Source organism: Ranitomeya imitator, chromosome 4 (genome assembly GCF_032444005.1).
Source record: "Ranitomeya imitator isolate aRanImi1 chromosome 4, aRanImi1.pri, whole genome shotgun sequence".
Taxonomy (NCBI): Eukaryota; Metazoa; Chordata; class Amphibia; order Anura; family Dendrobatidae; genus Ranitomeya; species Ranitomeya imitator.
This window is the reverse complement of record NC_091285.1, coordinates 244,400,461-244,417,926: the sequence shown is the minus strand read 5'-3', so window position 1 is coordinate 244,417,926 and position 17,466 is coordinate 244,400,461. Positions and strand designations below refer to the sequence as shown.

The window sequence follows — 17,466 nt, the reverse complement described above, 5'->3', positions numbered from 1 at the left end:
TATATGGATTTTAAACTTTAAAACTTTTGTCCACTACTTTTATATTAAAAATTGGTGTATGGTGATCTTTGAAAAAGAAAGAATGTATATTCATCTATTGGATCCCCTCCTTTCCACCGCCCTGTTGCTATCGATTCCTGCCGGTCATCTGGTCTCCTCTTTTGGTGGGGGACGTCACTTGATTGTTGTAGGAAATAAGTGGACCTGATCAGTTGAAGCATAGTAATTCTGTCCAAATCAAAAGAACCAATCTAACTTTTGGCTTGAAGAGAATATGAAGTCCCACACTAAAGAATCTTTTCCATTTGCGAGAAACACGTCAGTGTCTCGCATGTGAAAACCAAGCTCTGGCGCCGGCACTCCAGAGCGGAGCGTGCGGCCGCATAGCAACACATGGAGCTGCACGCTCCGCTCCCAAGTGCCGGCGCCAGATCTTGGTTTTCACATGTGGGACACGGACGTTTATCTCGCAAGTGGAAAGGAGCCCTAAGAGAGGAAGCCAGGAGACTGGTGTGAGACATTGGCAGCTTTGCAGTAGAATACCGGGGTATAGTAGGTGCGAATATATTCTTTTTTTTGTTTTAATACCCCATAAGCCCCTTTATAATCTAGAAAATGTTATCTAATAAAACTCTTCAAATACTAATTCTTTTTTTTCAATGGATACTAGAAATCCTTCATTCAGACAGACAACAAGGACTTAAAGCTCAGGCTCTTCACGAACTTGGCAATCTTCACCTATATGCGGGGAATAAAAGGTATTATTTAGTATAAAGTATTTTAGTTTCAGATAATAGGTTTGATTGTGATTTATTAAAAACATGCGTTCTAAAGATACCGTATATTCATCATGCTTTTGAAATATGGGGAAGATATGTATTACTCATACTTCTCTTCTCCTGTGTGATTCATCTGAGCAGACTAGGGATAAGGGTATGTGCACACGACTGTTTTCTCTCCATCTGAGAAAATGGTCCTAATATTCTGATCAGACTCTAATCAGCGTTTAATCAAAGTGGAGGTGGAAAAAAAAAGTTTCTCACTCTTCTCCATTCTATGAGTCTGTGAAAATCAGACCACACACTGAGTAAAATTAAAAAATATATTGTGCCATATAATGTTGATGCAACTGTCTGGGAAAGCTGAGCTCTGTGCTCCTCCATCTGTCAGCTCTGTTAACTTTGATAATACAGGCGCAAAGGGTCACATTATTTTAATCATTTTACTGCTTCTGATACTTCTGAATGGGTTTATTTCTCGTTTATCGCCATTCAACTTTTTCCAGCAAAGTGTAAAAACAAGATTCCTAGTGATGGTGACAGAATTAAGGTATAATCCATTGCAATGTTACACTGCATTGGAAATTCAATTTTATTATCACACTCAGTAAATGTTTAGAAAACTGGAGATTAAGGATGAAAACACTGCTGCTTTCCTTTTGTAACCAGTTTCATAAGCACGGCATGCTCCATTGTAATAACCCTAAAATAGAGCTAATGAATAAAGTGCTTATAGCAGTGATCTCTTCAGTGAAATGTGTGTTAGTAATTGCTGTTTTCTTTGTGTATGTGTAAGGAGGTGGCAGGGACCCTTGTGTGCTTCCTCTATCCTGAACACTGAGCACGTGTCACGTGCGGCCCCCTGACAGTTATTCATATTCACTAATCCTAATGTAATGTGCTGTTCCCTAATGTTCATTAATGTGTGTCATGTATTGTAATGTGATACATTTGTTATATATTGCGTGTAAGCTTAGGGGCAGTATAGGGAGAGACAGAGCAGATCATCACAGAGCAGGGAGATATAGGACAGACACTTCCTGGTTCTGTCAGACACCCGGGCAGTCTGCCCAAGGGGCAGAACGCATACCGTGCAGTTACAGGCTGTGGGGGATAAGTCTGCAGATGACAGTAAAGGGCCTCCCGGCTGAAGAATAGTGCAGTCGGGCACCAGCTCAACAGTACCATCCCCAAGAAGGATCCGGGGTCTAAGACCGAGGTGGGAGCAGCTGAGATGGCGTTCCCGGCACCTTTCTCTATTGGAACCGGACAAGGGGTCGACAGGGAGCTGGTGATGCTGAAGGTACACATGGGACACAAACTGCCCTGATGGGAAAGGAAAGCGTCCCGGGGGCCGCTCCACACAGCGCGACGGACCGGACGTCTATGAGCGCCATATGCAGCTGCGGATACACGCCCTCCTTCTCCCTTCAGGATCCGTGAGACGTTCCAGGTGCGCTTTCCATCCCGGGTTGCCTAGGCTCATATACCCCATTGTCCTATGCTTCCAGTTTTGTTAAAGATATTTCTGATGAAGGTCTTGTGATTCGACCGAAAACGTTTAAATAATCTTTGAACTGGATGCACAAATAATTGGGATGTTCACTTTTTCATCTGAAAGAAACCATTTGAGTGCCAAGTGATTTATTACTGTTGCTTAGTGAACTCGCCCATGACTTCCATCCCGTGCCACCTTGTTACATATCTATATATATAGGTTGGAACTAGACTGTATAAGTGTACATTTCCCAAAGCGTAATAAAGAATAAGGGCGTAAAGATGGCACATACCAGCTAGAGCTTATCTTTTATATTTCTCAAAAAAAGAATATTTAAAAGTCATCAGGCATCGGGGCTCAATGATGCAATGCACCTACTGCCACATATATCTCCTTGAAGAAGCCAATGCGAAACGCGCGTTGGGGCTGTCATCGTGGTGTCTACTTGGGGGGTTATGCGTAAGTAACGCACATGATATGGGGATATATGTAGCAGTAGGAGCATTGCAGCATTGAGCCCCTCACAGGTCTTACCATTTGGTAGAATATGGTCAATTGAAGCCCTGCAAAACTGTATATGTGCTGCTTTCCTCAGATATACAAAAAAGCCACTAGCACCTTTTATAAGCATGGAGATGTTTCATGTCTGTTTCTCCCACCCCGTGATATGATTTAAGTTGAGAGACCCATGTTTTCTAACCACCACTTCTGATTTGATCACCTTGTTTTGATACATTTTTTAACTTTCATGTATGTGCCTTTAAATTTGAATAAAGCTAATAATTGTTTATATATGAGAATATCTGGACTAATTACTCCATGTGGTTTTGTATCTAAGTAATTAGAAATGAAGTATAGTTCTTCTGATAACTATGTCGCTTACCTCATGCAGGCCATTGCAGTAGCTTAGGTATCCATGGCTTCGACCACCCATAGTGACATTTAGTTAGTTGCTAGTGGTCGTACCATATATTTAGCTACTCAATGGCCTGCATGTGAGGTAAGCAACATAGCGAATCAGACAACTATACTACATTTCTTTTTTTTAATCACATAGTTTTTATTAACCCCTTCCCGACCTTTGACGCATACGCTGCGTCATGAAAGTCGGTGCCATTCCGACCCATGACGCAGCATATGCGTCATGGAAAGATCGCGTCCCTGCAGATCGGGTGAAAGGGTTAACTCCCATTTCACCCGATCTGCAGGGACAGGGGGAGTGGTAGTTTAGCCCAGGGGGGGGTGGCTTCACCCCCTTGTGGCTACGATCGCTCTGATTGGCTGTTGAAAGTGAAACTGCCAATCAGAGCGATTTGTAATATTTCACTTAAAAAAATGGTGAAATATTACAATCCAGCCATGGCCGATGCTGCAATATCATCGGCCATGGCTGGACACACTAATGTGCACCCACCCCACCCCTCCGATCGCCCCCCCAGCCCCCCGATCTGTGGTCCGCTCCCCTCGGTCCTGTGCTCCGCTCCCCCGTCCTCCTGCCCGCTCCCCCCGTGCTCCAATCACACCCCCCGTGCTCCAATCAAACCTCCCCGCACTCCGATCCCACCCCCCGCACAGTGATCCACCCCCCGTGCTCCGATCCACCCCCCCGCACAGCGATCCCCCACCCCGTGCTCCAATCCCCCACCCCGTGTTCCGATCCACCCCCCCGTGCTCCAATCCACCCCCCCGTGTTCCGATCCACCCCCCCGTGCTCCGACGCCCCCCCCCCGTGCCCTGATTTCCCCCCCCTTATACTTACCTGGCCTCCCGGGGACCGTCCGTCTTCTTTCCTGGGCGGGCGTATGTGCAGTGCGCCCGCCGAATCTGCAGTCCGGCAGATTCGTTCCAGAGTGAATTTTGATCACTGAGATAGGCTATATCTCAGTGATCAAAATAAAAAAAAAAGTAAATGACCCCCCCCCCCCCCTTGTCACCCCCATAGGTAGGGACAATAAAAAAAATATTTATTTTTTTTTCCCACTAAGGTTGGGGTAAGAACTAGGGTTAGGGTTAGGGGTAGGGTTAGGGGTAGGTGTAGGGGTAGGGTTAGGGGTAGGGTTAGGGGTAGGGTTAGGGGTAGGGTTAGGGGTAGGGTTAGGGTTTCGGTATGTGCACACGTATTCTGGTCCTCTGCAGATTTTTCCGCTGCGGATTTGATAAATCCGCAGTGCTAAACCGCTGCGGATTTATGGCGGATTTACCGCGTTTTTTCTGCGCATTTCAATGCGGTTTTACAACAGCGATTTTCTATTTGAGCAGTTGTAAAACCGCTGCGGAATCCGCACAAAGAAGTGACATGCTGCGGAATGTAAACCGCTGCGTTTCCGTGCAGTTTTTCTGCAGCATGTGTACAGCGATTTTTGTTTCCCATAGGTTTGCATTGAACTGTAAACTCATGGGAAACTGCTGCGGATCCGCAGCGTTTTCCGCAGCGTGTGCACATACCTTTAGAATTAGGCTATGTGCACACGGTGCGGATTGGCCGCTGCGGATCCGCAGCAGAGTTCCATCAGGTTTACAGTACCATGTAAACATATGGAAAGCCAAATCCGCTGTGCCCATGGTGTGGAAAATACCACGCGGGAATGCTGCGTTGTATTTTCCGCAGCATGTCAATTCTTTGTGCGGATTCCGCAGCGTTTTACACCTGTTCCTCAATAGGAATCCGCAGGTGAAATACGGACAAAAAACACTGGAAATCCGCGGTAAATCCGCAGGTAAAACGCAGTGCCTTTTACCCGTGGATTTTTCAAAAATGGTGCTGAAAAATTTCATACGAATCCGCAACGTGGGCACATAGCCTTAGGGCTAGGGTTAGGTTGGAATTAGGGTTGTGGTTAGGGTTAGGGGTGTGTTGGGGTTAGGGTTATGATTAGGGTTATGGCTACAGTTGGGATTAGGGTTAGGGGTGTGGGGGGGTTAGTGTTGGAGGTAGAATTGAGGGGTTTCCACTGTTTAGGCACATCAGGGGGTCTCCAAACGCAACATGGCGCCACCATTGATTCCAGCCAATCTTGTATTCAAAAAGTCAAATGGTGCTCCCTCACTTCCGAGCCCCGACGTGTGCCCAAACAGTGGTTTACCCCCACATATGGGGTACCAGCATACTCAGGACAAACTGCGCAACAATTACTGGGGTCCAATTTCTCCTGTTACCCTTGAGAAAATAAAAAATTGCTTGCTAAAACATCATTTTTGAGGAAAGAAAAATGATTTTTTATTTTCACGGCTCTGCGTTGTAAACGTCTGTGAAGCACTTGGGGGTTCAAAGTGCTCACCACATATCTAGATAAGTTCCTTGGGGGGTCTAGTTTCCAAAATGGGGTCACTTGTGGGGGGTTTCTACTGTTTAGGCACACCAGGGGCTCTGCAAACGCAACATGACGTCCGCAGACCATTCCATCAAAGTCTGCATTTCAAAAGTCACTACTTCCCTTCTGAGCCCCGACGTGTGCCCAAACAGTGGTTTACCCCCACACATGGGGTATCAGCGTACTCAGGAGAAACTGGACAACAACTTTTGGGGTCCAATTTCTCCTGTAACCCTTGGGAAAATAAAAAATTCTGGGCTAAAAAATTATTTTTGAGGAAAGAAAACGTATTTATTATTTTCACGGCTCTGTGTTATAAACTTCTGTAAAGCACTTGGGGGTTGAAAGTGTTCACCACATATCTAGATAAGTTCCTTTGGGGGTCTAGTTTCCAAAATGGGGTCACTTGTGTGGGGTTTCTACTGTTTAGGCACACCAGGGGCTCTGCAAACGCAACGTGACGCCCGCAGACCATTCCATCAAAGTCTGCATTTCAAAAGTCACTACTTCCCTTCTGAGCCCCCACGTGTGCCCAAACAGTGGTTTACCCCCACACATGGGGTATCAGCGTACTCAGGAGAAACTGGACAACAACATTTGTGGTCCAATTTCTCCTGTAACCCTTGGGAAAATAAAAAATTCTGGGCTAAAAAATTATTTTTGAGGAAAGAAAACGTATTTATTATTTTCACTGCTCTGTGTTATGAACTTCTGTGAAGCACTTGGGGGTTCAAAGTGCTCACCTCACATCTAGATAAGTTCCTTTCGGGGTCTAGTTTCCAAAATGGGGTCACTTGTGGGGGGTTTCTACTGTTTAGCCACATCAGGGGCTCTGCAAACGCAACGTGACGCCCGCAGAGCATTCCATCAAAGTCTGCATTTCAAAACGTCACTACTTCCCTTCTGAGCCCCCACGTGTGCCCAAACAGTGGTTTACCCCCACACATGGGGTATCAGCGTACTCAGGAGAAACTGGACAACAACATTTGTGGTCCAATTTCTCCTGTAACCCTTGGGAAAATAAAAAATTCTGGGCTAAAAAATTATTTTTGAGGAAAGAAAACGTATTTATTATTTTCACTGCTCTGTGTTATGAACTTCTGTGAAGCACTTGGGGGTTCAAAGTGCTCACCTCACATCTAGATAAGTTCCTTTCGGGGTCTAGTTTCCAAAATGGGGTCACTTGTGGGGGGTTTCTACTGTTTAGCCACATCAGGGGCTCTGCAAACGCAACGTGACGCCCGCAGAGCATTCCATCAAAGTCTGCATTTCAAAACGTCACTACTTCACTTCCGAGCCCCAGCATGTGCCTAAACAGTGGTTTACCCCCACATATTGGGTATCCGCGTACTCAGGAGAAACTGGACAACAACTTTTGGGGTCAAATTTCTCCTGTTACCCTTGGGAAAATAAAAAATTGCGGGCTAAAAGATCATTTTTGAGAAAAGAATTTTTTTATTTTATTTTCATGGCTCTGCGTTATAAACTTCTGTGAAGCACTTGAGGGTTCAAAGTGCTCACCACACATCTAGATTAGTTCCTTTGGGGGTCTAGTTTCCAAAATGGGGTCATTTGTGGGGGATCTCTAATGTTTAGGCACACAGGGGCTCTCCAAACGCGACATGGTGTCCGCTAATGATTGGAGCTAATTTTCCATTTAAAAAGCCAAATGGCGTGCCTTCCCTTCTGAGCCCTGCCGTGCGCCCAAACAGTGGTTTACGCCCACATATGGGGTATCTGCGTACTCAGGACAAACTGGACAACAACATTTGTGGTCCAATTTCTCCTATTACCATTGGCAAAATAGGAAATTCCAAGCTAAAAAATCATTTTTGAGAAAAAAAAAATTATTTTTTATTTTCATGGCCCTGCATTATAAACTTCTGTGAAGCACCTGGGGGTTTAAAGTGCTCAGTATGCATCTAGATAAGTTTCTTGGGGGGTCTAGTTTCCAAAATGGGGTCACTTGTGGGGGAGCTCCATTGCATAGGCACACAGGGGCTCTCCAAATGCGACATGGTGTCCGCTAACAAATGGAGCTAATTTTCCATTCAAAAAGTCAAAAGGCGCGCCTTCCCTTCTGAGCCCTGCCGTGTGCCCAAACAGTGGTTTACCCCCACATATGAGGTATCGGCGTACTCGGGAGAAATTGCTCAACAAATTTTAGGATCCATTTTATCCTATTGCCCATGTGAAAATGAAAAAATTGAGGCGAAAAGAAATTTTTTGTGAAAAAAAAGTACTTTTTCATTTTTACGGATCAATTTGTGAAGCACCTGAGGGTTTAAAGTGCTCACTAGGCATCTAGATAAGTTCCTTGGGGGGTCCAGTTTCCAAAATGGGGTCACTTGTGGGGGAGCTCCAATGTTTAAGCACACAGGGTCTCACCAAACGCGACATGGTGTCCGCTAACGATGGAGATAATTTTTCATTCAAAAAGTCAAATGGCGCTCCTTCCCTTCCGAGCCTTACCATGTGCCCAAACAGTGGTTTACCCCCACATGTGAGGTATCGGTGTGCTCAGGAGAAATTGCCAAACAAATTTTAGGATCCATTTTATCCTGCGGTCCATGTGAAAATGAAAAAATTGAGGCTAAAAGAATTTTTTTTGTGAAAAAATAGTACTTTTTCATTTTTACGGATCAATTTGTGAAGCAGCTGGGGGTTTAAAGGGCTCACTATGCATCTAGATAAGTTCCTTGGGGCGTCTAGTTTCCAAAATGGGGTCACTTGTGGGGGAGCTCCAATTTTTAGGCACACGGGGGCTCTCCAAACTTGACATGGTGTCCGCTAAAGAGTGCAGCCAATTTTTAATTCAAAAAGTCAAATGGCGCTCCTTCCCTTCCAAGCCCTGCCGTGCGCCCAAACAGTGGTTTACCGCCACATATGAGGTATCAGCGTACTCAGGACAAATTGGACAACAACTTTCGTGGTTCAGTTTCTCCTTTTACCTTTGGGAAAATACAAAAATTGTTGCTGAAAAATCATTTTTGTGACTAAAAAGTTAAATGTTCATTTTTTCCTTCCATGTTGCTTCTGCTGCTGTGAAGCACCTGAAGGGTTAATAAACTTCTGGAATGTGGTTTTGTGCACCTTGAGGAGTGCAGTTTTTAGAATGGTGTCACTTTTGGGTATTTTCAGCCATATAGACCCCTCAAACTGACTTCAAATGTGAGGTGGTCCCTAAAAAAAATGGTTTTGTAAATTTCGTTGTAAAAATGAGAAATCGCTGGTCAAATTTTAACCCTTATAACTTCCTAGCAAAAAAAAATTTTGTTTCCAAAATTGTGCTGATGTAAAGTAGACGTGTGGGAAATGTTATTTATTAACTATTTTGTGTCACATACCTCTCTGGTTTAACAGAATAAAAATTCAAAATGTGAAAATTGCGAAATTTTCAAAATTTTCGCCAAATTTCCGTTTTTATCACAAATAAACACAGAATTTATTGACCTAAATTTACCACTAACATGAAGCCCAATATGTCACGAAAAAACAATCTCAGAACCGCTAGGATCTATTGAAGCGTTCCTGAGTTATTACCTCATAAAGGGACACTGGTCAGAATTGCAAAAAACGGCAAGGTCTTTAAGGTCAAAATAGGCTGGGTCATGAAGGGGTTAAAGCATATGGCAAGATCGTAGCACATATTACAGACAGGTACAATGAGTACAAAACAGATTAATACATTTTACATTAACAACACTCTCCCAGTGACCCACCTCCCCTCCCTCCCCCCAATCCCTTTCCTTTATCCAATATTATCCAACTAAAACATCACCTCTTGTAAAAGTTATACCCAGCTTTACGAAAGCTCTATTGTACATGTAGAAGTTCCTCCAGAAGCAACTAAACGACCCCCATTCTACTCTGCAATAACTCAGCAGATGCCACGCTAGGGTAATCCATCCGCCCCACACATTTTCAAATTTTGTTTTCTGTCCACTCTTGATGTATATATTCCTTTCCATGAGGACAATACAATTTATTTTGTTCACAAATTCCTTTTTAACTGGTGGTCTTTCATCCAACCAAACTATACTGCATTTCTAATCTGAGGTATTTGATAATATTATTTTTATTACACCTACTACATACTGGGGTAGGATCTTGGAGATGGGAATACACCTTTAAGCCAAGGGAAGATTTACACTAGTGTTCTCAGTTCAAACTGTCTGTTCTGTTATCGAAAGAGAAAAATGCAGCTCATGAAGAAATCAGATCTGTCACATACCACATAGAAACCATTGTTGATGGGTCACATTGACTATAATGGGGTCTTTTGGTGTTTTGTTAGGTGTCCGCCATTTTACTGGGTAAAAGTAACACAGCATGCTGAGCTTTTTGTTTTAATGAAAATGACAGAAAATTTAGATTGTGCTTCCTAGAAGGCACTCCAATGTGAGTGTGAACGAAGCCTTAGGCTACTTTCACACTGGCGTTTTTTGCAATACGTCGCAATGCGTAGTTTATGTGAAAAAACGCATCCTGCAAAGTTGTTTGCAGGATGCGTTTTTGCCCCATAGATTAACATTTGCGACGCATTGCGACGCATTGACACACGTCGCAACCGTCGTGTGACGGTTGCGCCGTGTTGTGGCGGACCGCCGGGAGCAAAAAATGTTAAATGTAACGTTTTTTGCTGCCGACGGACCGCTTTTTCCGACCGCGCATGGGCGGCCGGAACTCTGCCCCCACCTCCCCGCACCGCACAATGGGGCAGCAGATGCGCCGGAGAAATGCATCCGCTGGCCCCGTTGTGCGGCGCATCAAACGCTAGCGTCGGAATCTTGGCCCGACGCAATGCGATGGGTCGAATCCGACGCTAGTGTGAAAGTAGCCTTAGTGTCATGGTTTACTGGGTTCTTAGGTCAGGTAGATGCTGGGTTAACTCGGATGGCCTTTTTCTCGGTCCTGGGAGGCTTTTATAGCCTCACTGTGAGGTCAATCCTTGTCGTTTAAACTCTGACCCTTGGCTGAGTGTGTCTGACCCTGGTGTGCCTCTGGTTTGTGCATGTACTACTGTCTGATTGGTTTCTGATCTGCTTCCGTCCCCGTTGTGATTCTTCCCTGCTGTTTCTGTACCGTCTATTGCCTGTACTGATCTCTTGCTATGTCCTGACTATTCTTCTGACTGCTAATGTGTACTGCGCCGACCTCTCTGTGTTTGACTTTGGCTTGTGTGACTATGTGTGTTCCTGTCACCCCTTTCAACATCCCTGGGGTCTCCTCTCCCTTTTGCACTTTCTCCCTGGAGCCGCTGCAGCCCCGCGCTGTAGGCTCATACAACGGCGCTATGCTCCGCTCACCCCTAGGCTTGAGCGAAACGGATCAGACATATTCAAAAGTCGCCGACTTTTGGCATGAAACCCGACCCGATCCTAGTGTGGGATCGGCCATGCGGTCGACGATCTTCGCGCCAAAGTCGCGTTTCGTATGACGCGTTTGGCGCCATTTTTTCAGCCAATGAAGGAACGTGGGCAGAGTGATGACATAGGTCTTAGGGGCGTGCACGCCTATTGCCATCTTCTCGCTTGTGCGCTGTAGCGATTTGCAATGTGAGAGAGAGAGAGATATTTCCCATTGACTTTGCATTGGGTTTCGTGTTTTGGTCGATCCCTGGCCGATTTCACTCGACTCGACTTTTGGGATAGTCGGGTTTCGCGAAACCCGACTCGACCCTGAAAAAGTAAAAGTTGCTCAACCCTACTCACCCCCTCTGACTCACGGTCACGTGACCGCAGGTCCTGTTTGCCTTCTCTGGAGAGTGGCCAGCTCCTACAAGCGCCACTGGTACCGCTCTCACGGCTCCCCAGTGTCAGAAGGCTGTCCCCAGCACCAGACAGGCTAACCCCCTGCACAGCCACCGGTGAGTGCCCATCGGGCAGCTGGTCCTGACATTATAAATGACCGACGAGTGTTACAGTTTTTTTTTTCTTTTTAGGGGGGAGATTAGGGAGTGTTATCCTCATGGATCCCAAGCAGGCACTAACAGATCAGGTGAAACACCTGACGCAAATGTTCCAAAAATTGAATGTTGAGCAGCGCACGATGGCACAGACCCAGCAGCAGCTGGTAGATACCGTACAGGGGGCTGTCGCTGCGGGGACTCTGGGTACTGTTGGTAGGGATGTGTCGTTAGTATCTCCTGACTCTCCAGTAAAACTGCACGACCTCATCTCAGGGGATAAAAAAGTTCAGATCCTTCAGGGAGGGGTGTAAACTTTTTTTTCCCTGAGGCCTCGTTTTTCTGGGGACAAGTTCCAGAGGGTGGGGGTCATTATTTCCCTACTTCAGGGGGGCTCCACAAGCCTGGGCCTTTTCTGCTCCTGAGAGGATGACTGCTAATGCCTTTTTTGATGCCCTGGGCCACATCTATGATGAGCCTGACAGAGTCCGTATGGCTGAGGACATGGTAATGAGTGTTTGTCAGTGTAAACAATCTGCCGAGTGATTCTGTTTGGAGTTCCGATGTTGGGCTGCAGAAGTGTCCTGGGCTGTTCCGCAGAGGCCTGTCTGAACGCCTCCAGGATGCTTTGGTGCTTAATCCTCCACCTGACAATTTGGAGGACGCCATCACCCAGGCTGTACGAATGGACCTCAGGCTACGCGTCAGGGGTGTCATGCAGGGTGAAATTTCACTGTTTGCTGGCAGCAAAGAGACTGGGGCCACTCCTGAGACCATGGAAATTGGCATCACCTTGCTAAAAGAGAGAGAAAGAAGACGTCGCCGGGAGAAACAACTCTGTTTCTATTGCAGAGAGCCCGGACATAGGAGAAAAGATTGCCCCTCCTGTCCGTAATCCTCTAAGATGATGGGAAACGACTAGGTCTGAGTAGAACTCAAGGCGGCTGCCCAGACCTCCAGGTACTATTTTCCTCATGTCCTAAAGTCTTGTTAAAGGTGGAACTGTTGGTAGACATTGGTGGACAGTGGTTCATCTCTCAACTTGATCAGTTCCTGTGTCGTCTCCCAACACAAAATAGGGACAGTCAGGCTGGAGACACCACTTAAAATTGTGGCCATCGACTCTTCCCCTCTTACCTGAACAGGGATTCTTTATGTTTCAAAAAGGTTTTCTTTACAGATCGGCTCTTCCCACAAGGAAGAGATGGAATGTTTTGTTATGGACAAATTGCCCCAGGGTTGGTGTGTGGGCATGCCATGGCTTCAACGCCACAACCCGGTGATTGACTGGGAAACAGGGGAGATTATTAAATGGGGATCCAAATGTGTCGACTGTTACCATAAACCTGTTTGTTGTTTGAAACTTGCAAAACCTGTCTCGGTGTCTTCTGTTTGTCTGGAGGGTATTCCGGAGTACCTAAAAGACTTTGAGGACGTGTTCTCTGAAAGTGAGGCTGAGGCACTGCCTCCGCATAGGCCATTTGACTGTGCTATTGATCTGATTCCTGGAGCCAAATTGCCCAAGGCCTGTCTGTTTAATTTGTCAGGCCCAGAGCTCCTGGCTATGAAGCAATACATCGCTGAAAGTCTTCGTAAGGGGCATATAAGACCTTCAGTGTCCCCAGTAGTTGCACAGTTTTTCTTTGTTAAAAAGAACGATGGTGGCCTACGTCCCTGCTTTGACTTTTGAGAACTGAAAAAAATCACAGTCAGGAACGCATACCCCCTGCGTCTGATTCCTGATCTCTGTCATTACCCCCTAGGTGAATAACTAAAATTTGTGGGACCTGATCCCAGCGCACGAAACAATGAAACTCGGGCAAAAATTGACTCCAAGTCATCCCCCTTTTTCCAATCCATCTCAGCGTTGCGACGTCATGCGAAAAACCCAACTGCCGGCCATCCGGACGAACCGCTGCCCTTTCCGCCGCCCAGAACACGAACGAGTGTCCCATTATCCACACCAGCCTTTTCTCGTGTTCTGTAAGAGAATAAACATTAACACCGATCAATTCGAGAGAAAAAAAAAATCCCACCAAATACGTGACCCTCGAAGTTAGACCAGAGCCGGGCGAACATAAGACCGGAATCTTTCTTCCATTGCAGCCCCTATACGAAATGAATGGCTGCTGTACTTTGCTGGTGAAATTCCCCCCGTCTCCAAACACTTCCGAAACACTGACACAAATTGGAAGCGCGACAAGAAAGAACCATCTGCATGAACCAACAGTGGGTCGGATAATTCACCCCTCCTTCTCATTAGTTTATCCACGCAGGTTACCGGGCACAATGGACAGTTTGGAACTTGAAACAACACTATTTTACAACCTTTCCCCGTTTTTGTTGACCTAATGAACACAACCACCCTGTCTGACGTAACATCCACGTCTTCCCTCCGTAAACCCCCTTTCTTGCATCTTGAAGGGCTAACCAATTCCCCCAGGCGAAATGCCCCAAAAAACGCCAAAGAAAAGGCCGCTTGAAATAAAATCACCTCCCAATCTGAAAAACAAACAACTCGTAATTGCGTTCCGATTTTTAACAGCACTTCGAAAGAGACCGGACGTCTGCCATCCAACGACTTCTGCCCTTTTTTCCAGCCCTTTACCACTTGCGTCACCATAAATGATTTCGTCTCATCCTGTAAACCTCTAGCCTTAAAACCAAATGCTAAACCAGCTAGGAACTTACTCACTTTGGACACCGACCAACCCGATTCCCACACATGCCCTACTAGCAGCAACAGCCTGCTCTCATCATCCATACCAGACCCGTAAGACAACTTCCAATTTTCCCATGTCCTACAAGCCTGCTCATATTGCAGCCAAGACCTTTCTGACAGCGATCTAGCAAATAGCTCCCTTACGGCCCTAAAGGCAGGTTCCACAGCTCCGCTGGACATTCCTGGCCCGCTGAGTCCAAGTAAGGCCTCGGCCCCTGAGACTGATGCCACTGTGAATGGAAAAGGACATCATCAGCATTAGTAGGCCCAGTTGCCTTACAATCCACTACAATCCACAAATTAAGCTTTAGGCCCAAGAAAACCAGATGCTGCAGTATCCTAACGACTTCTGGGGACGCCGCAGATAACGTATTGATGGCTTCCACGACACTTGCATGCTCGCAAGAAAAACAGATTTTTTTATTCATCACTGTCTTGCCCCACACTTACAACGCCACTACTCGAGGGAATAACTGTAGTAGAACCCGGTTTTGCAACAAACCTCGTTCTCGCCAATTGAGTGGCCACTCCGCCACCAACACCTGACCGCGATACTGCAAATTGAAACCACGCTTTTCAATCACATTAATGAAAAAACCTAGATCTACCGCATTTTCAACTGTCTGAATCCAAATGGATTTGCCATTGTATTCCTCTAAGAAAAGAGCCCACACCTTCAAATCCTGTTTCAAATCCTTAGTCAATCTGATGAAATGCAGGGGAGACTTCACTCCCACCGTCGCCAAAGACAAACACCGACAAAATGCGCGGCTCATCGGCATAATCCTGCAAGCAAAGTTCAGCTTGCCCAATAACGATTGTAAATCGTGTAGCGTTATCTTGCGCCGTGTACTTGCCTTTCTAACTTCCTCCCGAAAAGCAACTAGCTTGTCATCAGGCAATCTACATTCCATCGCCACGGTATCAATCTCTATGCCTAGAAAACTTAGTGTCGTCACTGGCCCGACAGTTTTATCAGCCGCTAACGGAACTCCGAAACCTTTTGCTACCCTCTCCATCGTGTGCAGTAGAATCGAGCAAGCCGCAGACCGTGGCGGGCCTACAAACATGAAGTCGTCAAGATAATGTAAACAAGAATTTAAACCAGATACATCCTTAACAACCCATTCCAAGAATGTACTAAACGTTTCAAAATAGGCGCATGATAGCGAGCAGCCCATGGGAAGACAACGATCAATGAAAAAACCTCCATCCCAAAAACAACCTAACGGGTGCATACTCTCAGGGTGCACTGGTAACAGGCGAAACGCCGCCTCGATATCCGTTTTTGCCATCAAAGCTCCCCTACCACACAGCCATACCAGATTCATTGCTACATCGAAAGACATGTAAGAAACTGCAGTTGAGGATCAATACCGTCGTTCACTGACAGACCTTTTGGGAAGGATAAATGATGAATAAGCCTAAATTTATTGGGCTCCTTCTTCGGAACCACTCCCAGCGGTGACACCCTCAAATTACTGATTGGAGCCGCTGGAAAAGGTCCCGCCATCCTACCCAGATCAACCTCTTTTTTTAATTTTTTAAAAACCACGCTAGGAAACTGCAATGCCGATTTTAGATTCTTTTTTGACAAACAAACATCATGCTCAATAAACGGAATTTTAAAACCATAACCAAAACCTTCCCTTAAAAGTGACGCTGCTGCTACATCTGGGTATCTATTTAGATACGCCTCCATCGCGTCCAGCCGCATCGGTGTCTCCCCTTTTTTCAGCACCGTCTCCCCCTCTTGTTTTTCCCCCTCTGAAACATCTAGCCGCCCCATGTGTGCCCCCACAACCTGAGCATTCGTGCTTGAATTTACACTTGCTCCCAAACCTACAGGTCCCCTCATTAAAGGAGAAACACAGTCCCTTCTACATTGCGACCGAGTGTCCTGACTGTCCTGAACTCCCGGAGCCCCCTTGAAATGACTGGGTTCCCTGATTCGCTCTAACCGGTGCCATAACTCGCATCCATAATGCTATGTCCTTATGATCCCATCGTATACCCGCCTTGCGCTGCCTGAACTGCTCGTCATACCTCAAGCAGCCTAACCCACCATATACCCTGTAAGCCTCCCCAATTGCGTCCATATAGCAAAAAAGTCCCGAACAATTTTCGGGTGCCTTTTCGCCTATCACACTCGCCAATATAGCAAACGCCTGCAACCAGTTTGAAAACGAACGAGGGATCAGACGGTACCTCCTCCTCTCCTCGTCATCTTTTTTGGAATCGTCTCTTCTTAACCTCTCCAGATTGAATCTCTCTAACGTTAATAATGAAAAAATATCTACGTAATCCCCCTTCCAGATCTTTTCCTTCACCTCCTCCCTCAAATGTGACCCCAGCGGTCCCTCAAAACATACGTATACTTCACTCCTAGCGGAATCATCCAAACGCACCGTCTCCTCATTTTCTTTATCTTTGCTAGCCCCTTCACTATGGTTTGCACTTCCCGCGTAGGCTGACCCGTCCCCCTTCCTGCTTCACTGCCGCCCCCCCTGACGCAGCTGAGACCGCTGTACCCTGGCCCCCACACTGCGACACTACCTCAGAGCTTGTTAACCCCCCTGTCCCCGCTGGCCCTTCCGCGTTCCCTAACCACGCCGCTGCAGGTGACCCCCCCCCCTCCCTTGAGGGCCCCCATACCATATTCTAGCTAAATCTCTAAGGCCATGTAGTATTAGGCCCATCCCCCTGCTAGCCCACCCATAAATGACTCCCGATCCCTAATCTCACTGGGAGCTAAGGAGGGGTTAAAATTAGTAAATTGCTGGCTCTCACCTGGCTGCCTGGGCGCTGTGAACCCAGCAGCCGAAGGTCCTGGGTCCTGACAAAGATGAGCTGGTCCCGTGCTGGCCGTCTGCTGGTCAGTTTTTGAGACTCCGCAGAAATTGCAGTTCATCAGACGATTTTCTAAGACTGGCAGGAGACTTAACCACGCGTTTTACCAATAGGCAATATCCACGTAGAATAGTATCCCGGGGTTTTCAGGCGGCAAAACAAAGAGACAGACTCAGCCTCTTTAATCGGCAGGAGCGTGAATCAGTTCAACCACTCTCCTTAATCACCACGTATAACAACCAGTGGTCAGATGTGTATAGAATTCTAAACAAAAACTGGAATATTCTTCTTAGTGAGCCCAAACTGGTACCACACATCACACCGTTCCCCAAAATAGTGGCAAGAAGAGCCACTAATTTGAAAGATCAATTGTGCCATAGTCACTACCAACGCCCCAA

At 46.3% G+C, this 17,466-nt stretch overlaps 1 protein-coding gene across 6 annotated transcripts in view; it reads left to right on the top strand.

The window, feature by feature from the left end:
• The window catches only part of CFAP54 (cilia and flagella associated protein 54), a 752,512-nt gene that overhangs the window by 533,690 nt on the left and 201,356 nt on the right, over positions 1–17,466 (top strand). For all 6 annotated transcript variants that reach the window (XM_069764454.1, XM_069764457.1, XM_069764455.1 and 3 more), the window contains one exon: positions 671–758. In XM_069764454.1, the coding sequence (XP_069620555.1) occupies positions 671–758 (88 nt within the window). The remainder of the gene's footprint in view (positions 1–670; positions 759–17,466) is intronic.